Source organism: Molossus molossus, unplaced genomic scaffold (genome assembly GCF_014108415.1).
Source record: "Molossus molossus isolate mMolMol1 unplaced genomic scaffold, mMolMol1.p scaffold_m16_p_10, whole genome shotgun sequence".
NCBI classification, from domain to species: Eukaryota; Metazoa; Chordata; class Mammalia; order Chiroptera; family Molossidae; genus Molossus; species Molossus molossus.
In genome coordinates, this window is record NW_023425345.1 from 109187670 (window position 1) to 109212790 (window position 25121).

General features: G+C 41.2%; 1 protein-coding gene across 1 annotated transcript in view; it reads right to left on the reverse strand.

Moving 5' to 3' along the window:
* Positions 1 to 25121, reverse strand: part of PARP4 (poly(ADP-ribose) polymerase family member 4) — a 141430-nt gene that overhangs the window by 35334 nt on the left and 80975 nt on the right. Inside the window, exons 26-33 of the mRNA XM_036252164.1 lie at positions 23296 to 23395; positions 21523 to 21693; positions 21229 to 21309; positions 19684 to 19764; positions 18406 to 18501; positions 17731 to 17853; positions 3206 to 4288; positions 1696 to 1795 (exon numbers count right to left, since the gene is read on the reverse strand). Of these exons, the coding sequence (XP_036108057.1) occupies positions 1696 to 1795; positions 3206 to 4288; positions 17731 to 17853; positions 18406 to 18501; positions 19684 to 19764; positions 21229 to 21309; positions 21523 to 21693; positions 23296 to 23395 (1835 nt within the window). The remainder of the gene's footprint in view (positions 1 to 1695; positions 1796 to 3205; positions 4289 to 17730; positions 17854 to 18405; positions 18502 to 19683; positions 19765 to 21228; positions 21310 to 21522; positions 21694 to 23295; positions 23396 to 25121) is intronic.

Sequence of the window (25121 nt, forward strand, 5' to 3'; positions counted from 1 at the left end):
TTTAACAATCCTCACCTGAGGATAGTTTTTCATTTGTCTTCAGATAAAGAGAAACATTGACATGAGAGAGAAACATCGACTGGCTGCCTCCCACATGACTCCGACCTGGGCCGGGGACCAAACCGCAACCGAGGTATGTGCCCTTGACCAGAATTGAATACGAGACTCTTGACAGTGGCTGAAATTTCTGTTCAACTCTTGCTTTTTCCTGGGTTCCTTAAAATCATGCCCTGTGACTTCAAGGCTAGCAGACAGCCTAGGGTCTGAGAGAATTTATATGCAGATTTCAGAGTCCCCCCTCTCTAGGGATTTTACCCTTTGTGTCCAGCCACTCTGGCAGCCTAGAACTCCAAATGTATGTCGTCGTTCCACTGAGACTTTGTTTCAGTTCTCACCTCCATGTGCCTCCACAACTGAGAAGTGCCTTCAAGTGAAAAGCCAGATACTGGCATTTGCCTCCCTTCTTTCAAGGACTGTGCCGTCTCTAGTTCTGCCTGCTTTTAATTGCATGCCAGACCTTCAGAGAGAGGCTTTCAAATAGATGTCCAGGGCTAGTAAATGTCATTGGCAGGAGCATTAGTCAGATACAAGCTCTTCTATTGTTCCAGAAACCAGAACTTTCTCAATGTGTAAATTTTCATTATTCCTTTTTAGTCTAGTGCAGGTCAAATAGGTGAACATTCTGCTGACCTGGGAATGGGCCTGGAATATGAAAACCTTGGCACTTCAGAGGTGATGCAAGGGAATTAGACACTGCTATTAAATGAATACTAGCTAGTTGTTTAATAATGTTTCTTTTTATTTAAAAAAATCTCTTAACCTAGGGCTAATTTTGGCCCTCAAACAACTTGCTGGTTTGAGGATGCCCAGGATCTCCTCATCCATCTAGATCATTATCATAAAAAGAAACAGGTCCTATTGAATAACCTGCTCTGGCAGAGAGAGACTGGCTGTCCATCAAAGCTGTCTTCTCTTCCTGGGCACAGAGCCCTATCTCTGAGTGGGGCTCTGTGACTAGTTCTTGCCACATTTTTTCTCTCTCTTTCCTGTCTACCTGGTAAATGATGCCTTTTTATTCTTTTCTTTCACCACAGTAAATTAAAAAATATGTTCTTATTGATTTTTTTTTAGAGAGAGAGAAAGGGAGCAAGAGATAGAAACATCGATGTGAGAGAGAAACATTGAGTGGCTGCCTCCTGCACGCCTCCTACATGAGCCTGCAACCTGACCATGTGCCCTGAGCAGGAATTAAACCAGGACCTCACAGACTGTGGGATGATGCTCAATCCACTGAGCCACACCAGTTGGGCATCAGAGTAAATTTTAAAGACACATGTTGATGAGCCGCAATATAGAAAGAGCCTGGGTCTCTAAATGACTATGTGGAGTAGAACTTCCAGACTGATATTTGATTGTGATGTGGGCAAGAAAGTAATCTTTGTGTTAAGTGACTTAAGATTTGGATTTTTTAAAATAGCAGTTATTGCTACTTAAGCTAGTAAATTTGCACAGGTGATAACCCAATTACTGGTAAAGATATGACAAAAAATTAGTCCCCTATTTCCTTTGATGATTAACAAATATAATTTTATTTATATGTAACTTACTAATTAGTAATTCTATTAGTACACTATCTTACCAGAAAAATTATAATTAGAGCTTGTCATTTAATGAGTAGAAAAATAGTTGACTTACCTAGAGATCGAATGCCTTTTTGTTCAAGAAAATGATTTAATATAGTTGTATTAAGGTTTAACATAAGTCCTAGTGCTGCAGTAAGTTTCCAGAAGCCATCCTGTGAAGTGTAGAAAACAAGTAACATTCTTAAAAATTTCATCCATAAGAAGTTGTGGGATGAATAAGTTTCCAATTATTTCAGTTCAGTTTACTAAGACATGAAACTGATAATTTTTTACTCAATATAAAATTATGTTGAATATGCTTTTTAAAACTCCTTCCTTGTGCTCACTGTCCCCCATCTACCCCAGCAAAGGGTCACTGCTTTTCAGGCTGACCTTTGTCTCATGCTGTGGGAGTGAGGTGAGCCTCCATGTGGGGACCCTAACCTTGAAGTAGACAGAGTCTGGGTCTCAGGGGACCCATACAGGGAGCAGAAGGTGGTGCCCCAGGCAGTGCACATGTTGAAGGGTCTGTGGCCATAGTTTAACAATGCCAGCAGAGGGGATATGCGCCGACCAGCACTGCACAGATGGCAGGTTGCATTTCATCTGTTCAGCCATTCCTTGTGGAGCTATTACTACTATTACCCACTTTGCAGACTGAGCACACTGGGGCACAGCAAGGTTAGGCACTTGTCTAAAGTCACACAGCTAACAACTGGCACAGGATTTAAGTCCCAGCAGTCTGGCTCCAGGGTCCACACAGAGCAGTGGCTGCTGCACTGCTCCCCACACTGCTCCTATGTGCACCTTCCAGGGGAGGGCAGCTGTCACATATGAGTTAGACACTGTTATATTCCCATTATATGGAAAAGGAAACCGAGGCTGAGAAAGGTTATCTGACTTGCCCCAAATCACCAAGCAGCAGGGCTGGGACTCAAACGTAGTCTTATACTAAATCAAGTTGGTTTTGCTACTGAGCTACTTTACATCAAAAGAAATAATTACAGATGTGAGAGAGGGCCTGTGCAGGAGGTAAGTTTTTAGGGTATTTATTAGCTTCACAAATGGAATGATTTGTGAAGTTAATAAAGACAGTCATGGATGCTGACACATATTCTAACACAGTCTTACATGAGGAGTTATATCCCCAGCACTTCTGTAGAAATATTTAGAGTATGCTTACAGTATCTGTGCTTAGCATCACAATGGGAAATTCACCTGACTTACAGTTCATCAGTTCTAGAACTTAGAAAATTAAGGTCTTTCTCTTGACCCATTCAGGAATGCTCATTTTCAACTGAGGAATATTACCATTCACTAGCATGATATTCTGGCCTAAGAGTTATAAGTAAATAGATAAACAACAGTCATCATCAGGCACAATGTTTTGTGCAATTGCCTTTTATTTATTTCTTAGCAAGATTTTCTCAATGAAGGAAGCAGTGTGTCGATTACACTCTGGCACAAGCCCCTTAACTCACTGTGACTGGTCATACACAGTTCAACGACCAGCTACTTTGAGTAGCACTGTTCTCAACTATGAAGTAAATTCCCCACACACGTTGGTGAAATACGACTAATACCTCGGTTTGCAGACTGAAGAGTTCAGGCCCGGGCACAGAATTCCTCCAGCTTTCTCTGCCGCCCATGTCATCCCCATCGTTGCTTAGTCCCAGGAAGCTTTCAGGAAAGTCTCTTGTTATATCAGATTTTTCTACCTCTTTAAAAACCGTGCTAGCCAGAAATCCTGGTGTTTCATCACTTTCTGTTTCAAAAGAACTTGAGGCAGCCAAACATGTATGCGGGAGAGACTCTGATGATGCAGTTCGCACAGAAATAGCTGATGGAGAAGCCCCATAGTGAGCAAGGCCAATTTGATGTATTGGCTGCTTGTAACTGGTGCTCAAGGGAGCTGAAGATTTTTGAAAAGGAAGAGGAAAGGAACCAGGAAAAATATGAAAGCTAGAGCCTCTGGGTGGATCAGAGGGAGCAAGTCCAGGAGAAGAGAACAAAAGATTCTGCTGAGGGAGAGAGTCCAACTCAAGGGAATTGTCAATATAAGGGCAGACCTCAGGGCCTTCATATATTTTAGGTAGATCAGACTGTCTGGAGCTAAACAAGTCACCTGAAAAAGCTGAACTATTGAGAGATACAAAAGATGGGTTCTCTAGGAAAGAACCCTCTAGGGGAGACCTTATAGAAGAAGAATCCCACCCAGGGGAAACGCCAGTAGAACGGCCTGTCTTGAGGCCTTGGTCATTCTTAGATGGACCACACTGTTTGGGACTATCAAGAAAACCAAAAAGAGAGTGTTCAGAAAGTAAGTTGGGAGGAGAGAGGCTAGCAGAACCAAAAGAGGGAGCAGCTAGGGAACTGGCTGAAGCAGGGGCAGCAAAAGAGTTGGAAACATCCAATTTTGCTGAAATGGCTTTTGCAGATACTGGTTTAATTCTTGCGTATTTCAGTGAATCTATCTGACTTAAATCCAATGGCCTTTCCACATCTCTACAATCAAAACTGTGTGTTAAAGGTTTTTCTGGGAGGTGGGAACCTAAGCCAAATACTTGAAAGCCTTCAAAAACTTCCAGCTTAGGTGATTCACGTTTTTTTTTAGTCAAACGTCGAAGTTTCTCTTGTTCATGCCATCCAGAGAATGCTGAAAGATCCTGCCCAGAAGAAAAAAGTATGATGTCAGGGAAAACAGAATAAAATGAACACTCAAGCAAATGTCCTTCCTAGTAGCTGACTTCCCAATAGTCAAGCATTTGCTTATCTCAGAGCTTTGTAAAGAGAAGCTATTCAAGATCATTTAAATGAACGCCCTCATATTATAGATATAGAATCTGAGATTTGGAGAGGATATTAGCAATAAATATATTATAGATCTTAATCTCTCTTAGTTCTCAGAATCGTGGAATTTTTGAACACCCCTTATTTTACATAATAGGAAACTGAGGACCATAGCAGTGACTTGCCCAAGATTTTACAATTAGCAGTATCATGGTTTGTAAATTAGTTCTAAAATAAGCTGGTACGTTGAAATAAATTGTTCTAGTCCATTTTACTGCTTTATAGCAATATTAAGAAAATGAAAAAACTGAAAAAAATTTTCAAAAGCTTTAAAGTAACTAAATGAATATATCTTTATACCAGAATATAAACAAAGTATATAACAAAAAGGATTGAAGGGCACTATGTTACTATTATTGTTTGAATATGATTTACCGTATTCCTTAAAAAGTTGCATGGAAATATAATGCAGTTTTATATGAATTACAAGCCCTTAAGGTATTTTGGAATTGGCTAGCCTCTAATTTTACCAATGTAAATGAGCTATTCAAAAAAGGGAATAGCTCTTTCCCACTCAGCCCAGTTTTAAGTATACATTTAAGTAAGTAATATTGAAGAACATGTGACAAGGTACACATTCCAAAATAATAGTTAAGAGAATTCAGGAGAAGATGGCAGCAGGCAGGACCGGAACAAGGGTGAGTGTGAGAGAGAGTGAGCAAGTGTGAGAGAGAGTGTGGGTGGACATGAGTATGGATGAGCAACCTTAAGCAGGGCAGAGATGCAGGGCAGAGGGTTCCTGTGATATGGACGGAAAGCATCCGGCTACTATGGTAAGCAGCTCTTCAGCGAGCTTCTCCCTGCACAGTAGGAAGAACCCGCCATTTTGGAAGATCCCTGGTCTTCCCTGGGAGGATGAAGCAGGGAGTAGCTAGGGCCAAGAGACCTGAGTCCACCAGAGCACGTTGCACCATCGGACCAGTAGACCTTACTGTGTCAAGATGGACCAGTGCACAGTAGCGGGCTATCCAGGTGCCTGCTGCAGTAGCCACAACCAGCCAGGAGTCGAGCACCATCCCCCACAGCAGAGCCTGACTGAAGCCCAGCACCTCCCCCCACAGCAGGAGTGACTTGGAGGGAATGGAGCACCATCCCCAACAGCAGCTGAGGCTCAGGAGCCAAGACACACCCCCAGCAGCAGAGGCTCCGGAGCACACATCCATCCCCATCCAGCAGCAGCACAGATCGGCAGCTGAGACCCATCCCCAGTGGCATCAGCAGAGGCTGATCAAGAGCAGTGCCCCAACCCAAGCAGCAACAAGACGCAGACAGCCAAGACCTGCATGACAGACCTGTACCAGCCACCAGTTGTCAGTCCTCCAGGACCCACAGCAGGGAAGAGGCACCACACACCAAAACAGTTTGGGAGGCACAGCAACCTTATTTGATACACACCAACCACCTGCCTACACATTCCAACATTCCTCACTGGGCCTAGAACTACAAGATTGCTAAGATGGTGAGACAAAGAAATAATACACAAATGAAAGAATAGGAGGAATCACCAGAAAAGGAACTACATGAAATGGAAGAAAGCAATTTGTCAGATAAAGAATTCAAAGCAATGATGTAAAGGGTGCTCAAAAATTTAGTGAGAACTATAAGCAACTTAAGAAGAATTATGAAGAGCTCAGTGGGAACTACATCAGCTTAAAAAAAGAGGTAGAAGCTATGAACAAAAATCAAGAGGAAATAAAGAATGACATAGCTGTTATGAAAAATACCTTAGAAAGATTCAATAGTAGATTAGAAGAAGCTGAAGACCGAATCTGCAATTTAGAAGACAAGGTAGAAAAAAACCACCCAAATAGAGCAGCAAATGGGAAAAGAAACTTAAAAGCAGGAGGAGAGTTTAAGGGACTTTTGGGACAATACAAAACATAAAAACATTTGTATTATAGGGGTACTGGAAGAAGAAGAATCAGAGAAAGAAATAGAGAACCTGTTTGAAGAAATAATGACAGAAAACTTCCCTAAAATGGTGAAGGAAAAAGTCACACAAGTCCAGGAAACACAGAGAGTCCCAAGCAAGATGAACCCCAAAAGACCCACAGCTAGATACATCATAATAAAAATGGCAAACATTAAAAGACAAAGAAAGAATTTTAAAGGAAGCAAGAAAGAGACAGAAAGTTACCTACAAGGGAGCTCCCATTAGACTGTCAGCTGACTTCTCAATAGAAACACTGCAGGCCAGAAGGGAGTGACATGAAGTATACAAAGTGATGAAAGGCAAGGGTCTGAATCCAAAGACTACTCTATCCAGCAAGATTATCATTCAAAATTGAAGGAGAAATAAAGAGCTTCACAGACAAAAAAAGCTACAGGAATTTACCACCACCAAAACAGCACTGCAAGAAATGCTGAAGGGACTGTTGTAAGAAGAAGAAGAAAGAGAGAGAGAGAGAGGGAGAGAGGGAGAGAGAAAGAAACACAGGCATAAAATAAAAATGGCATCTAATAAGTATCTATCAATAATAACCTTAAATGTAAATGGCTTAAATGCTCCAATCAAAAGACATAGAATAGCTGATTGGATAAGAAAACACAACCCATATATATATACTGCTACAAGAGACCCACCTCACAAGAAAAGACTCACACAGGATGAAAGAGAAGAGATGGAAAAAAAATTTCCAAGCAAATGAATATGAAAAACAAGCTGGTGTAGCAATACTCATATCTGATACTGTACTAGAGACTTCAAAACAAGGGCCATAATAAGAGACAAAGGAGGTCACTACATAACGTTAAAGGGATCGATCCAACGAGAGGATATAACCCTAGTAAACATATACGCACCAAATACGGGAGCACCAAAATATATTTAAAAACTTCAGGAGGACTTCAAGGGAGGGATCAATAACAACACAATCATAGTGGGTAACTTTAACACTCCACTAACACCACTGGATAGATCTTCTAGATGAAAATTAACAAGGAAACAGAGTCCTTAAATGACGAAATAGATCAGTTGGACTTAACGGATATTTACAAAACATTTCACCCCAAAGCTGCAGAATATGCATTCCACTCAAGTGCACATGGGACATTCTCAAAGATAGACCATATGTTAGGACACAAAGTAAGTTTCTACAATTTCAAGAAGATTGAAATCATATCAAACATCTTCTCAGATCACAATGGCATGAAACTAGAACTCAATTACAACAAAAACATTCAAACACATTGAGGCTAAATAGCATGTTATTAAACAATGAATGGGTTACCAAGGAGATCAAGGAAGAAATTAAAAAATTAAATTAAAATGAACACACAACAACACAAAATCTATGGGATGCAGCGAAAGCAGTTCTGAGAGGGAAGTTCATAGCACTACAGGCCTACCTCAAGAAGCAAGAAAAATTTCTAATAGATTATCTAACCCCACAACTTAAAGAACTAGAAAGCAAACAAAAAGAAAAACCTAGAGCAAATAGAAGGATAGAAATATTGAAGGTCAGAGCAGAAATAAATGACCCAGAGAGTAAAAAAAAACAATTCAAAAGATCAATGAAACAAAGAGCTGGTTCTTTGAAAAGATAAATAAGATTGATGGACCCTTAGCCAGACTCACCAAGAAGCAAAAAAAAATGGACACAAATAAACAAAATCAGAAATGAAAGAAGAGCAGTAACAATGGCCACCACAGATATAAGAAGGATAATTGAAACATATTATGAACAATTATATGCCGACAAATTGGACAATCAAGGCAAAATGGACAAATTTCTAGAAACACACTGTCTACCAAAACTAAATGGGGAAGAGATAGAAAACTTGAACAGACCAATAACAACTAGGGAAATTGAAGATGTAATCAAGACTCTCCCTGCAAACAAAAGCCCAGGCCTGGCCAGCTTCATGGGGGAGTATTACCAAACATTCAAAGAAGATCTAACACCCATTCTCCTCAAACTATTCCAAAAAATCCAAGATGATGGAAGATTTCCAAACTCATTTTATGAGGCCAGCATAATGCTATTTCCAAAACTGGATAAAGACACTACAAAGAAAAAAAAAACTACAGGCCAATATCCCTGATGAACATAGATGCCAAAATCTTTAACAAAAGGTTAGCAAATCAAATCCAGTGATACATCAAACAAATTATTCATCATGACCAAATGGGATTCATCCCAGGGATGCAAGGATGGTACAATATTCGCAAATCAATAAATGTGATATACAACATAAACAAAATGAAAGATAAACACCTTATGATCTTATCAATAGATTCTGAAAAAGCATTCAACAAAATCCAGCACCCATTTCTGATAAAAACACTCAGCAATCTGGGAATAGGGGGGTCATATCTCAACATAATAAAGGCCATGTATGAAAAACCTACAGCCAACATCATATTCAATGGGCAAAAACTAAAAGCATTTCCCTTAAGAATGGGAACAAGACAGGGATGACAACTTTCACCACTCTTATTTAACATAGTACTGGCAGTCTTAGCCAAAGCAATTAGACATGAAGAAAAAATAAAAGGGATCCACATTGGAAAGGAGGAAGTGAAACTGTCATTATTTGCAGATAGCAGGATATTGTACATAGAAAACTCTCAAGACTCCATCAAAAATCTACTAGATTTAATAAATGAATTTGGCAAAGTAGCAGCACACACAATTAACATCAAGAAATCGACAGCATTCTTATCCACCAATAATGAACTCACAGAAAGAGAAACTAAAAAAAAAAAAAAAAAAAAAAAAAATCCCATTTACCATCATGACAAAAAAATTAAGATACCTAGGAATGAACTTAACCAAAGAAGTAAAGGACCTCTTTACAGAAAACTACAGGTCACTGAAAAAAAATAGAGGAAGATAAAACAAAGTGAAAGCATATACCTTATTTATAGACTGGAAGAATTAACATCATTAAAATGTCCATACTACCCAAAGCAACCTATAGATTCAATGCAATCCCCATCAAAATACCAATGACATATTTCACAGAACTAGAACAAATACTCCAAAAGTTTATATGGAACCAAAAATCCCGAATAGTCACAGCAATCTTGAAAAAGAAGAACAAAGTAGGAGGGATCACAATACTGGATATCAGGTTATACTACAAAGCCATTGTAATCAAAACAGCCTGGTACTGGCACAAGAACAGGCATACAGAACAATGGAACAGAACAGAGAACCCATAAATTGACCCAAGCCATAATGCTCAATTAATATTTGACAAAGGTGGCAAGAATACACAATGGAATCAAGACAGCCTCTTTAATAAATGGTGTTGGGAAAATTGGACAGCTACATGCAAAAAAAAAAAAAAAAAATTAAGCTACACTTCCAACTTACACCATACATACAAAAGAATAAACTCAAATGGATAAAACACTTAAACTTGACTGATGAATCCATAAAAATCCCACAAGAAAATGTAGGCAACAAAATTTCAGACATCACCTGCAGCAGAATTTTCTCTGATAGAATGCCTAAGGCAAGAGAAACAAAGGTAAAATTGAACATATGGGACTACATCAAACTAAAAAGCTTCTGCACAGCAAAAGAAACAACCATCAAAATGGAAAGGGAACCCACTATATGGGAGAGCATAACTGCCAATGATACATCAGATAAGGGGTTACTTTCCAAAAATATAGATTATTTACAGAGCTCAACAAAAGAAAGACAAAGAACCCAATTAAAAAATGGGCAGAGGACCTAAAGAGACACCTCTCCAAACAGAACATACAAATGGCCAAGAGACATGAAAAAATGCTCAACGCCATTAATCATCAGAGAGACGCAAATTAAAACAACAATAAGCTATCACCTCATGCCTGTCAGAATGGCTGCCATCAACACATCATCAAACAACAAGGGCTGGTGATGGTGTGGAGAAAAGGGGACTCTAGTACACTGCTGGTGGGAATGCAGACTGGTGCAGCCACTACAGATAACACTATGGTGTTACCTCAAAAATTTAAAAATTGAACTGCCATTTGACCCAGTGACCCCACTTTTAGGAATATACCCTAAGAAGCCTAGAACACCAATCAGAAAGAATATATGTACCCCTATGTTCATAGCAGCACTATTTACAATAGCTAAGATCTGGTAACAGCCCCAATGTCCATCAATAGATGAGTGGATAAAAAAGCTGTGGTACATATGTAAAATGGAATATTATTCAGACGTAAGAAAGAAAGATCTCTTATCCTTTGAGTAAACATAGAAGAACCTCAAGAGTATTATACTAAGTGAAACAAGCCAATCAGAGAAAGACGAATATCACATGATCACACTCATTTGTGAGATATAATGAACAAAACAAACTGATGAACAAAATAGACCCAGAGACATAGAAGTAGGGTACAGAGTGACAAACCTCAGAAGAGGAGATGGAGGGGAGGAAAGAAATAAACCACAGAACTTATATGCATGTATACATAACCAATGGACACAGTCAACAAAGCTGGGGATGGGGCAAGGGGGATGGGGAGAAGGGTGTCTAGGGGGGGAAAGGAGAAACATCTGTAACAAAAATAAATTAATAAAAAATCAATTAATTAATTAAAAAATAATAGTTAAAAATAATGTTTATCTGGTAAAAAAATAACTTCTGAATTAGATAAGTAAACTAAAAAACAATAGTGATGGGCTTATTAAAGCATTTTGTGAAATTACAGTAATGAAAACAGACAGACCAACTGGACAGAACACATGGTCCAGCGATAGATCCTAAAACATGTGGAAATCTAATAGATGATAAAGAGGGCATTCAGGCCAATGGGAGGAAAACGAAAATTATTCAATAGATGGGTTTGAAAACATTGGCAGCCACCTGCAAAAGAATAAGGTTGGTTTCAGACTTATACCAGGATAGATTCCAATTGGGTGAAAAAGAAAATGTAAACGTGAAACCATTTTAAGATTAAATAAGGGGAAAAATTTAAAACATAATCTCTGAAGAGTAAAGGTGATTCTAAATATGACAAACAAAACAAAAATAATACAAAACAAAACCAAGAACCCCAAAGATTTAAAAATCTGACTGCATTAAAAATCTGTGACACCCTGGCCAGTTTGGCTCAGCGGTTAGTTAGTGTTGGCCACAGACTGAAGAGCTGAGGGTTCAATTCCGGTCAAGGGCACGTACCTCGGTTGTGGTTCGGTCCCAGGCTCTGTTTGGAGCCATGCAGGAGGCAACCAATCGATGTGTCTCTCTCACTTCGATGTTTCTCTCTCTCTCCCCTTCCCACTCTATCTGAAGATAAATGGAAAAACATTCTTAGGTGAGGATTAAAACAAAAAAACCTGTATGACAAAAAGATGATAAGTAACATCAAAACACAAATGGCAAGTCAAGTTTTTTTTTTTTTTTTTTCCCTATTTATCTTCAGATAGAGTGGGAGGGAGGAAGAGAGAGAGACATCTAAGTGAAAGAGACACATGGACAGGCTGCCTCCCGCATGACCCCGACCAGGGCCGGGAACGAACCACAACAGAGGTAAGTATCCTTCACTGGAATTGAACCCACGACCCTTTGGTCCTCAGGCCAACACTCTAACTGCTAAGCCAAACAGGTCAGGGTTCAAGTTGGTTTTATATAAAATTTCCAGCCCTGGTCGGTTTGGCTCAGTGGTTAGAGAGTTGGCCACAAGTTCGATTCCCGGTCAAGAGCACGTACAAGGTTACAGGTTCATCCCCGGCCTCTATGTCAGGGTTGTGCAGGAAGCAACCAATCAATGTGTCTCTCTCACATTGATGTTTCTCTTTCTTTCTCCTTTCCTCCCTTTCACTCTATATAAAAATCAACGAGCCCTGGCTGGTTTGGTTCAGCAGTTGGAGTATCAGCCTGCAGTCCAGAGAGACCTGGGTTTGGTTCCTGCTAAGGGCATGTACCTCAGTTGGGTTGTGTGGGAGGCAGCCACTCGATGTATCCCTTTCACGTTGATGTTTTTCTCTCTCTTTTCCTCTTTCTCCCGCTCTATCTGAACAAAAAATGGAAAAATGTCCTCAGGTGAGGATAAAAAATCAACAGAAAAATAGCCTCAGGTGAGGATTACCTAAAAATAAATAAATTTCTAGGAAGATTACTTTCCAAAGCATGGCTATTACATCTGTGACATTCTCCTTAATTTCCATGTAGCCACTTGGAAAACAATATGGAGTTTCCTCAAAAAATTAAAAATTAAACTTCCATTTGACCCAGTGATCCCACTGGGAATATATCCTAAGAAGCCTGAAACACCAATCAGAAAAAATATATGCACCCCTATGTTCATAGCAGCACTATTTACAATTGCTAAGATCTGGAAACAGCCCAAGTGTCCATCAGTAGATGAGTGGACAAAAAATCTGTGGTACATGTACACAATGGAATATTATGCAGCTGTAAAAAAGAAAGATCTCTTATCCTTTGAGATGACATGGAGGAACCTGGAGAGTATTATGCTGAGTGAAACAAGCCAGTCAGATCTGGCTCATGATCTCATGTATTTATGGTATATAATGAACAAAATAAGCTAATGATCAAAATAGATCCAGAGACAAGGAAGTAGGGAACAGACTGACAAACCTCAGAGGGATGGTGGGCGGGAGGGCAGGAAGAGATAAACCAAAGAACTTATATGCATATATGCATAACCAGTGGACACCTCACTCTTGTTAAGGGTAGTGCAGATGTTGTACTACACTGCACAGAGGTGGCACTGACCTCCTGGGCCCTCAACACTCTTTCTAATGAAAGTGACAGCTCATACTTACTGAAGACCTCCAAAGAGGCAGGCGTGCTCTACAAGCCCTATGTGCGTTAGTCCCTTCACCCTTCACAACAACCCTGTGCGGTAGGTTTTCTTACTACCTTCAATCACCTCCCTTTTTTTTATCTTTGTCAACCTGACAAAAGAATACACCTTACCTGGCCGGTGTGGCTCAGTGGTTGAGCATCGACCCATGCACCAAGAGGTCACTGGTTCGATTCCCAGTCAGGGCACATGCCCAGGTTGTGGGCCAAATCCCCAATGAGGGGCACACAGGAGGGGGCCAGTCGATGTTCTCTCTCATCAATGTTTTCATCTCTCTCTCTCTCCCCCTCTCTCTAAAAATCAATGAAGTAAAAAAAAAAAAAAAATAGACCTCAATGCAGTTTTAATTTGACTTCTCTTAGCCACAATAACACGGACCATTTTCTCTTATGTTTAAGAGCCACATTATTTTCTTTATTCATGGTGATCAAACGCTTTGTCTCTTTTTTGCTTGAATGACTGATCTTATTCTTAATTTATGAAACTCTTTATGTATTAAGGAAATCAACCTGTCTTTGGTGGAAATTTTTTTTTTCTCAATTTATCACTGTCAGGATTTTATCTATCATATGCCAAAAGCTTCTTCACCTTTTGGAAACACCATTCAAAGACCTCCTGGATGTTAGCCTTTCAGTACAGTGTTGGTTTATTTACTGCCCTGGCTCATGTGAGGAAACATTTGTGGTTTCGTTTTATTGATGTTGTATTTTATTTCCCATCTTAAAACATACTGAACATTACTGTAATGTATGTTGCCAGGTTGGTACTAGACTTATCAGGGTGATCACTTCATAAGTTACGTAAATGTCTAATCACCATGCTGGACACCTGAAACAAATATAATATTGTATGCTAAATGTAATTAACAAATAAAAAATATTTAAAACATATACTAAACATGACTTTATGAGCAAAGCAAATGACATCTAATGTGTTTTTATGTTCTTAGCTGACATCATAGCTTTAAAATTGATCCAAGAAAATGAATGTTGCCTATATTGTATTTTCCAAAAATTCCTCTCCTCACAAATTTTTCCCCTTAAATTCTAAATTCTTAGAATTTAGTAATTTTACTTCTCTAACCTGGATACCTGAAAGCACTGTCTTGTTCCTGTGCTTTTGAATATGCCTTTCAATTTATAGTTAAGTCACATTTCTCAATTTCTATTATGTCTCTGGCTGTAAAGGCCACAGAATAAAGCACTGTAAACTGGAAGACATAGTGATGAATACTTTCAGTCAAGATGGCGGGCAGGTAAACAAGGTCTTGTCTCTTCCCACAACCACATCAAAATGACAGCTAAACTACAAAACAACCATCATTCAGAACCGCCTGACATCAAGCTGAATGGAAGTCCTACAACTACGGAATTAAAGCAGCAGCCACATCCAGACTGGTAGCAGGGGCGGAGGGGGACAGGCTGGGCCCACACCCATGTGTGGCGGATAAAAATCAGGAGGACACCTCGGCTGGGAAGGTCCTCCCTGAGGACTGAGGGGTTCCCATCCCACACCAGGCGCCCTGCTCAGGGTTCCAGTGCCAGGAAGAGAATCCCCATCACTTCTGGCTGGAAAACCAGCAGGAACTGAGGCTCAGGGAGGCTGAGGCCCCTGGAGCCCCAGGCAGGTCCTCTTAAAGGGCCCGCACATGGACTTACTCAGACTTGCATCCTCCAGGTTCCAGTGTCAGAGACATACCTAAGTGGCCCCAGGCCTGGCACCAGAGACCTACAAGGAAGAACTGAGTTGTTTGGCATTGGAGAGAGAGCTGGAGGGACAGCTTTCTCCTGGACAGATGTGCTGGATGAGGCCCTTGCTCCTTCAGTGAGCCCTTCCCCCATGGGGCAGGCAGGCAGACAGGAACCATACCTGGGACTCCAGCAACCTGGCCCATACTGTTCACCTCGCCCTGGTGATTCCCTGAGGCCCTGCCCCACCCAACTTTCAGGCCCACTCAAGCTGTTTCCAGTGGCTTTACCTTAGGAATGGCCTGTCTTGGTTTCTGTTTCAGATTTTCCTAAATTCTCTCAAATAAACAGCATCTGGCCTCAGAAAGTCCCATACCTCTGGCTAAGTGGCCCCAGCCCTGGTTCACAACTTGACTTTGCTGGGGCATCTCCAAGCCCAGCACAAGAAGCAGCCATCTGCAGATCACTTTGTAGCTTATGCCTGGTGGACCCAGGCAGAACAGAGGCAGTGGCTGATCTTGCCCCAGAGCCTGCACACCCAGTGGAGAGCTTCAGACCATGTCAAAGCACCACCACCCAACCACCTCCACAATTGATACACTCAAGGAGTGGACTCAGTGGGTACCAGAGCCCTGATGAAGTAAGTCTTGCTCTGTGTGGTGGGCCCTGCACAGTTGATCCTCCAAGGTGGTCAGAGGTCAGTGGTCAGTGGGCACAGACAGTCCTTGCAGCTGATCAGCCTGAGTAAGTCCCTCCCATTGATGTGCCAATAGCAATCAAGACTCAATTACAACAGAAGGGTGGACAGTCCACACGAGGGGTGCACCTCAAGGTCACAGCTGAAGTGATCAGGGAGGCTGTGCCACTGGACCCTACAGGACACCTACTACAACAGGCCATCATTGTAGAACCGCCTATGTAGCCTAGGAGACTGAGCAACTCTACCTAATACATAGAAACAAACACAGGGAGGCAGCCAAAATGAGCAAAGAAACATGTCCCAGATGAAAGAACAGAACAAAACTCTAGGAAAAGAACTAAACAAAATGGAGATAAGCAATATAACAGATGCAGAGTTCAAGACACTGGTTATGAGAATGACTTGATGAACTTTGTGAGGACCTCAAGAGCATAAAAAAGGATGAGTCAGAAATGAAGGAGGCACTAACTGAAATTAAGAATAATTTACACAGAATCACTAGTAGAGCAGGTAAAGCCAAGAAGCAAACCATCGGTTTGGAATATAAGGAAGCATAAAAACACCCAATCAGAACAGCAAAAAGAAGAAAGAATCCAAAAAAATGAGGATAGTGTAAGGAGCCTCTGGGACAACTTCAAGTGTACCAACATTTGCATCATGGGAGTGCCGGTAGGAGAAGAGAGAGAGCAAGAAATTGAAAACCTGTTTGAAAAAATAATGACAGAAAACTTCCCTAACTTGGTGAAGGAAACAGACATACAAGTCCAGGAAGCACAGAGAGTCCCAAACAAGATGAACACCAAGACACATCATCATCAAAATGCCAAAGGTTAAAGACAAAGAGAATCTTAAAAGCAGCAAGAGAAAAGCAGTTAGTTACCTACAAAGGAGCTCCCATAAGATTGTCAGGCAATTTCTCAAAAGAAACTTTGCAGGCCAGAAGGGAGTGGCAAGAAATATTCAGAGTGATGAAAAGCAAGAACCTATAACAATTACTCTATCCTGCAAAGCTATCAATTAGAATCGATGGACATATAAGGAGTGTCTCAGACAAGAAAAAGCCATAGGTGTTCATCACCACCAAACCAGTATTATATGAAATGTTGAAGGGTCTCCTTGTGGAATAAGATAAAAATATGAACAATAAAATGGCAATAAAAACATATCTATCAACAGTTGAATCTACAAACAAAATGAGCAAGCAGAACAAAAACAGACTCATAGATACAGAGAACTTTTTGATGGTTGCCAGATGGGAAGGGGGGTGGGGATGTGGGTGAAAAGAGTAAAGAGATTAAGAAATACAAATTGGCCCTGGCCAGTTTAGCTCAGCGGTTGGAGCATCAGCCCAAGGACCAGAGACTCTCAGGTTGGATTCCGGTCAAGGGCAGGTGTCTTGGTTGCAGTTCAGTCCCTGACACTGGTCAAGGTCATGTGAGAGGCAACCAATCGATGTGTTTCTCTCACATTGATGTTTCTCCCTCTCTATCTTTCTCTCTCTCTTCCCCTCACATTCTATCTGATGACTAAAAAAAAAAAAAACAACAACAAAAAAAATACAAATTGATTGTCAGACTGATAAACCTCAAAGTGAAGGGGGAGATAAACAAAAAAACTTCTATGCATATATGCATAACCAATGGACACAGACAACAGTATGGGGAAGGCAAGGAGGGGGGTGGGAGCAGCGATGAGAAGGTCAATAGGGGAAAAAGGGGTGTATCTATAACATATTCAACAATAAAGATAAGTTTAAAACAGGACATATTAGTGGTGAATTTAGATTAGGTAAGACTTTATCACTACTTTCGTGACGAACCTATGATATTACTGAGAATAAATGGCTTTAGCTTTTTATGTGACAGTTTACTTGTCTATGAATGAGCAGAACCACACTTGTTCTGTTTTGTCCGCCATAGCTACATTTATACATGGTGACTTCCTTAGTCATGTAACAGCATTTTTATAAATGTACAATTGTTTGTATGTGTGATCTGCACACACAAGTAACAAAGGTACTATTTTAGCAGAGGGTTCCCCTCACCATAAAAATATGGAAATACAATACCAACCTCTGTGGTGACTAGTGTTTACCTGGGGCAGGCTGGCATCTGGGTGCTCTTCCTGCCAGCTCATGTATGGCAGGAAATCCACATCTTCTTTGGCAATAAGTTCCAAAATATTTGGAATATTAGGAAAAGGTGACTCATTACCATCCTATATTGAATCATAATCAAGTAAAAGAACAAAAGAGACGTTATCAAATGAAATGATTATCATATATTCTAAAGCCCTGTGAACGGTCTGGGACATGTGCAGGTGTCCGAGCGGGTCCTGGGTCCTGGGCCACAGGTGAGAGAGACAGAAAGAGGCCCCTCCTGGACATGGCACTGCACTGAGTGCCTTACACTCAGGGAGGAGAAGGGCTTTTCAGAGCTCGGCTAGGGGAGCCCAGCCTTTTCTATTTTTTGAAGGTCTTGGATTAATAAAAGATGAGAAATGCAAAAAAGGTAACAAAACTGTAGTAAATCTTAAAAGTACACATGTAAGTAATTAATAATTATAACATTAAAAATAATAACATATGTATCTCATTTATAGAGGTTACCATGAGCCCTCCCGCTGAAGCCCTGGCTCGATGATCCTCCAGCCCTCCCTTCCCTGTTCATCACAGGCCAAGGATGCAGATGTTGTCAGCGACAGAGTGAGAGTGATTTTGTTAATATGTAAACACAAAGAAAATAGCCATGAATTAACAAAAGTACATACCCTTTTCTCAATTGCCACAAAGCTTGTAAACTGTGATATGAGAGAGTTTTCTTTACTGAGTTGAATAATCAGAGATTTTAAGATTTGCTTCTTCATCTAGGATAGAATAAAACAAATGCAAACATGTCCTGTTTTATTTTTCATTAAATAAGTATTAAATGATCTAAAAGGTTTTTTCTATAACTAGCAAATGATTTCATAACTAGAATTTCAAACTAAATATTGAATCAATGGCCCTATCTAAATATCTCAAGTTGGTGTCTAAATGTTCTCTACTCAACTGAGGGGCCAAGTCATAGAAGGATTGATTCTATTTATTTATTTATTTTAGTAATCCTCACCTTGGGGTATTTTTCCCATTGATTTTCAGAGAGAGTAGAAGAGAGAGAGGGAGAGAGAGAGATCAGTTGCCTCCCACACAACCCTGACCAAAGCCAGGATTGAACCTGCAACCCAGCTTCATGCCTGACTAGAATCAAACCCAGGACACTTCCAGGCCCACTAACTGCTGAGCCAGGGAGGAATAATTCTATTTATAGAGCCCTTTGTAAATTACAAAGAAGTCTCACTCTGGAGTATGCTGAGCTTCCAAAATCTTTTAGACAGTCTGTGCCTCCCATTTTCTAGGTGAGACTCTAAGGGTAGACAGGTGGAGTGACTTGCTCAGGACTGTCTGATGGCAGAGCTGGTTGTGACCCCAGAGATAAGAGGGACATAAGCACAACAGAACTCCAGGCTGCTAACAGAAGGGCAGTGAAGGAGGGCAGTGAAGACACAGGCCACTCCTTACAAGCTGTCATTGTTTGCAAGAAGTCGGTGGCCCGTGTGGCATGCTGGTTCCTCCCTTTGAGGATGGCACTGAGTCTTAATGCTCCTAACTTCTCTGAAAACCAGAGCCTCAGAGGCACCAGCAGGGCCATGGTGGCAGAATGGCTGAGTGGGACCCCAGCCAGGCGCCTCGTCAGCTCAGCTGAGAGGGAGCATAGTGGCTTTGTCCCCGCTGTGTGTCCTTAGGCAAGTGATCCCCGACCCTGCACCTGGCTCTTCTTCAGAAAGAGGACAATATGACTGTCAACAATACACCAGTGACAGACGCCCGAGCCTCCTACAGCCCCTCTGATGGCACATCACCAGAGTTCGAGGCAGCTACAGAGCTCCTGCACCCCAGATGTGACAGCACGTGCCCGGAATGCGCACCACTCTCCACGTCCATGGATAAGTCAACTTAAGAAACACCACGTACAAAACACAATAGTTTTTGCTATGAACAGCGCAAACCTCGTGATGCGTTGCATTTTCGTGGAGAATGCCGTCTTCATAATCTCTGATCAGAGCCCGGGCAGCCAGCCTGTGAATCATCTGTTTAAGTAACAAAGGAAAAGAAGATTTCAATGTCTGCTAATTACAGTCATACATAGAAAACTTTTAAAACTGAGGTGTAATTTACAGACACTAAAATTCACCCGTTTTAAAGTGTACAGTTTGATAAGTTTTAAATGTATCCAATTGTGTGACCGCCATGGAAATAAAGACACAGAGCAGTTCCTTCACCTTAAAAACCCCTCCAGCTCCTGGCAACAGCTCATCTGTTTTCTGTCCCTGCAGTTTTGCCTTTTCTATAAAGGGTCATTTTGCCAATTCGATTTATTTCAAAAAATGTGAACTGCTCTACCGTAGGAGGGGCCAGCTCAGTGCCATGGTGCCCAACCATGACTGTGGGCTCCGTGCTGAAGGGTTCTCTCCTCCTTTCAAATGGCTGCAAAAGAGACTGATCTTAAATGGCAATGTCCGCTTTCCACGCAGTCCAGCTCTTACCATCGTGTTGTTGGTCAGACCACAGTTCATAGAGGAAGTACAATTATAAAAATTGTGACTTTATGAAAAATGACATCTTCCCAGGTAAAATCCTTTTACTTTATTTCTGCCTTAGATTCCATTTTTTAAACAATATGGAAATTCCCTCAAGTTCTATACAAAGTCACTGGCAATTAATAATTATAATTATTGAGTCAGTGTAAAAAAAGCCACATTGTATTTTAAACATCTAAAAAAATCACCCAAAACTCAGCAATGTCTGGGAAGTAGTTTCTCTGGCTTTACAAATACTCCCATGAAAAGCAAGCTACATATAATACAGCAGAGACAGGCCAGGAATTTCCAGATCTTACTATAGTAGATTCAATACTAATGGAAATACTCCAAACTTGTTGGTGCTAATTTATCTGCTTTTTATTTTTAAATCCTCTCTCAACGATAGGTTCACTGAGTTGAGGGGTGGGAGGGAGAGAAACATTGATTGGTTGCCTCCTATATATGCCCCTCCAGGGATGAAACCTGCAACCTAAGTATGTGCCCTGACCAAGAATCAAGCCTGCAACCTTTTTGGTATATAGGATAATATTCCAACTAACTAAGCCATCCAGCCAGGGCTCATTGCTTTTAATTCAAAAGTAGAAAAATCAAATACAGCCTCAAAAAATGTTTTATTTAGGCTATTACTGTTATTTACTATTTACTGTTATTTACTATAGGTAGTCCAGTGGTACTTAACTTTTATTGAGTCATGGACATCTCTGAGAATCTCCCTGAAAATGTTGCATGCATAAGATACACACTTTAATTGCAGGTATTCACACCCACTGATGCCTATACAAACGTGGCTAAACTCAAGAACACAGATGAAGAACTGCTACGTTAGAAACTGAAGTGTCCTCATTGTGCTGAAATGTCAACACAGGAAGCACATTGAGCATTCTATATGAAAACATAAAATTATTATTAGCTTTCAAGCACTAGGTCCACAGTTTACATTTTGAATCTTACAATTCCAGTTGTCTTCTGTAGTTCAGTAGTTGACACCATCGTAGAAAATTCTTTCTCATGAATTAATGCACATAGAGTTGCCTGAAATAGAAAAAAAAACAATCTTTATTAGCTTTTCTACTCCACGGTGCTTTGCTCAGGGCCCCTGGTTAACCATCCATTGTATCCCGGGAAGAGAAAACCTGCCAGGATATTATGATTCAGGGAAGAAGGAGAGGGGAAAAAACAGAAAGAAAAATTACTAGCAAAATACCTCATTCTTCCCACAGTAAAACAAACTGGGTGCCTCCTTACCTGAGTACAGTGAGGAATAAAGCCATAGACCAAGAGCCGGTCATTGTGGAACAAGGCCTGCACCTGAGCCGGGGCCTGCAGGGGCTCAGGTGCACCAGGACTGAGCTGCTGCCACTTCACAGAGATTGAGTGGCAGCTCGGGGATCGTGCCCGAGTCATCTGGTCTTCTATCTATTAATAAAAAAGGAATTATTTCTCTTTCAGTGTGGTGTCCAAAAAATAGTTACTGAGCACAGAAACATGACATTCTGGCCTTTGAGATTTGTAGCTCTCTCCCCTGACCCCTTCCTGCTACAGGACACTTTTCCAAAAAGATTTTAAGTAGAATTTTTAATAATAGCACTAGCACATAATTTAAAGGTACAAAACACCCTAAAAGTGTTGCATTAGTTAATTCCTAGTATACAGCTCTGATATGGAGTAGATTCTAGTTATAAAAATTAATCCTACAAAGACTTGAGCAGACATTTCCCCAAAGAAGATGCACAAATGGCTAATAAGCACACGAAAAGATATTTAACATCATATGTCATCATGGAAATGTACGTCAAACCCCCAGGGAGATACAACTGCACACCCATTAGCATGGTTGTTATAAAAAACAAAAAAAAAGGAAAATAAGGATTGACCAGAATGTAGAAAAACAGTACATTGTAGAATCCTAGTACATTGCTGGGGATGTACAATGTGCAGCCATTGTGTGAAAATGGTGTGGCAGTTCCTAGAAAACTAATCATAAAATTACCATGTGATCTGGCAGTTCCACTTCTGGGTGTATGCCTAAAATAATTGAAATCAGGGTCTCACACCATGCTTGTCTACCAATACTCATAGCAGCATGGTTCATAAGAGCCAAAGGTGGAAACGACCCAAATGTCTACCAACAAATGAATGGACAAAATGTGGTAAATATAGGCAATGCGTATTATTTAGCCATTAAAAAGGAAGGAGATTCTGACACAGGCTACAATGTGGATGAACCTTGAAGACATTATGCCAGGTAAAATAAGCCAGGCACAAAAGGACAAATACAGTATGATTCCACCTATACGGGGTATCCAAAGTCGTCAACTTTATAGAGAAGATAGTAGAAGGGTGGGTGCCAGGGGCTGGGGAAGGGAGAGTCGGGAGTTGTTTTATGGGGACAGGGATCTGTTTGGGAAGATGAAAAGTATGGGATGGATGGTGCTGATGGCTGCTTAACATTGTGAATATACTCAATGTCACTGAACTGCATGCTTAGGTATGATTGAAATGATACATTTTATGTATATTTTGCCACAATAAAAATTTATTTGAGGTACTCTCCCTCCCGTGAGCATGCCCAGGCACACTTCTTGCCTCTCTCTCCTAAGCTCCAGGCCCTTCTTCTGCCTCTGTAACTTGTTTCCTGTGCCCATTTCTTCAACTGCTCATTTCTTCCACCTCTGTGACTTTCTAAATAAACTTTCTCTTACAGTTTGAAAAAAAATTAACTTTAGCAAAACATGTATAATACTTTCCTTTAAAAAAATCAATCCATGACATTTTATAAAGCAGAAATCAAACTATTAGCTAGGAGAAGGACCCAATTTCTTCTCCACTGTGCTCCTGCCAGGTAGAAAGTCAGTGGGCACCAAGGTGGGGGGCACGCCGGGGTGCCTTTGCCTCTTTCTAGCCCCCATTCCCATTAGTAAAAACACAGATGTATTGGTTACTGCTGATACATCAGTACAAAGATAACATTTCCATATGTAAACATAAGACTAGAACTAAGATGTTTGAGAAATGTACCTGTTTTTTCCAACTGTGTTTGGATTTTGAGTTAAAATATTCAAATAGTCCAGCACCACACTGGGACAGCATCCTTAAGATGTGACGATTTGCTGTAGAACTGATCACATTTCACAGGTATTACTTTTTAAAAAATTTTAGAAAGTCCATGTAGTTAACAAGGTTGACACAGTTCAAAACTCAACAAAAGACATCACATGCAGAAGAAGCTACTCTCTGTCGCTGAGGCTCAGGAGATTAAACAGGACAGACAGTATGAAACATTGAAAGGTTTGGGTAACTTAAGCTCCCACACATCAGAGGGCTAAACTCTCACAACAGAATAAAAGCACAAATTCTTGACTTCTGATTTATTGAAGGAGGGAGCAGATGATTCTGAAAACCCCCCCAAAGGGTACCAGAATGCTGATTCAGATCGACCTACTTTTAAGGACTGTCAAAGCTGCTCAAATTTGACTCCAAAGCCAAGAACTGGCAAAGGGTTATAAAGTCTACATCTTGAAATTTGCCCCACATCTACATAGCAAAAGGTATAAAGAAGTAACTTTCATTCTAGCAAAGATAATCTCTGATATTTAAATGACAATGTCCTATTAAATTTCTCTTGATAATAATTCTACACCTATCAAGAATGACTTTCTTACAGAGTTTCCTCCTCAGACATTAAAGAAATAATAACTTTTCAGAAAAACAGCTTAAGAAAGTTATCTCTGACACTTTCTCATGGATCAAGACCAGATTTGTCCTCAGCTCTCGAAATCAACTGGTAGTGATCACAACACTGATTAGAAAACCCTTCAGCTGGGTTTCTCTGTATTTTATAAATTCCATCAGTTAGTAAGGCTACTTAGAACTTTTTCTGTGTGTGGATTCAGAAGACAACGTGTTACATGGCGGGAGGAACAGCCTCTGCTCCTGGAGAACTCACAGCATCTTGCTGGAGTTTTCGAACACAAGTGAGGCAGAAATATTTAGAAAGATCCTAAAACTGGACAAAAAGTCAGTAATAATTCAGCTGTCACCCAGCACAGTCCCCCTCACATTCCCTTTCTTTCCTTCGAGGTTCTGGATTGCTGTCTGCCTGTCTGTCTATACCCCACACAGGACTGTGGCCTGAGCTGAGCAGGGTCTGTCCCATGACAGATCCTCAGCAAGGACACAGCAGCCTCCGCTCTGAGGGTCTGAGCCCAGCTGGGCCCCGCATGGGGGAGGGGGGACAAGTGTTGCTGTGACCAGGAGATGAAGCAGGGTGCCGACTGCAGGGGGAGAAGACACCTCCCATGGCAGGCTCATGGCTCCCACCCCGTGTCCACAAGTGCACACTATTCAGACGACATTCTGTGAGGAACAATTCCTGGGGGAGTCCGCCATGGGTTGGACACATTTCCTGGCTGGCCTGTGATGCCCTGTTAGGCCTCAGGTTCCAGAGAACAGGAGTAGGAGCTGGGACTGAGGAGGGGCAGAGAGAAGAGCCCTCTGGGCAGGCAGGGAGGGCCACCCAGGGTCATCGAGGGCCCTGGATCACGGCAGAAGCCCAGGGCCTAGGATAGCAGTGTGGGGAAGGGGAGACCTGATGGCCACGCCAGGGCGGTGACTATAGGGGGAGCACAGGAGGCGCAGACTGGCAGTGTGTGCAAACCCCGTCCAGCCCCTTTGGTTTGGTATGTCCCTTATATGTACAGTACATGCCTCAGCTCAACCAGAAAAGCTGACTATAACTGGGGAGGGGCTGATTCCAATAGTCACTGGGTCCGGCCTCCCCAGAGACAGATTCTCTGTGCATCTCAGGGTCTGACAAAGCACACCTCCCAGGAAGCTCAGCGACA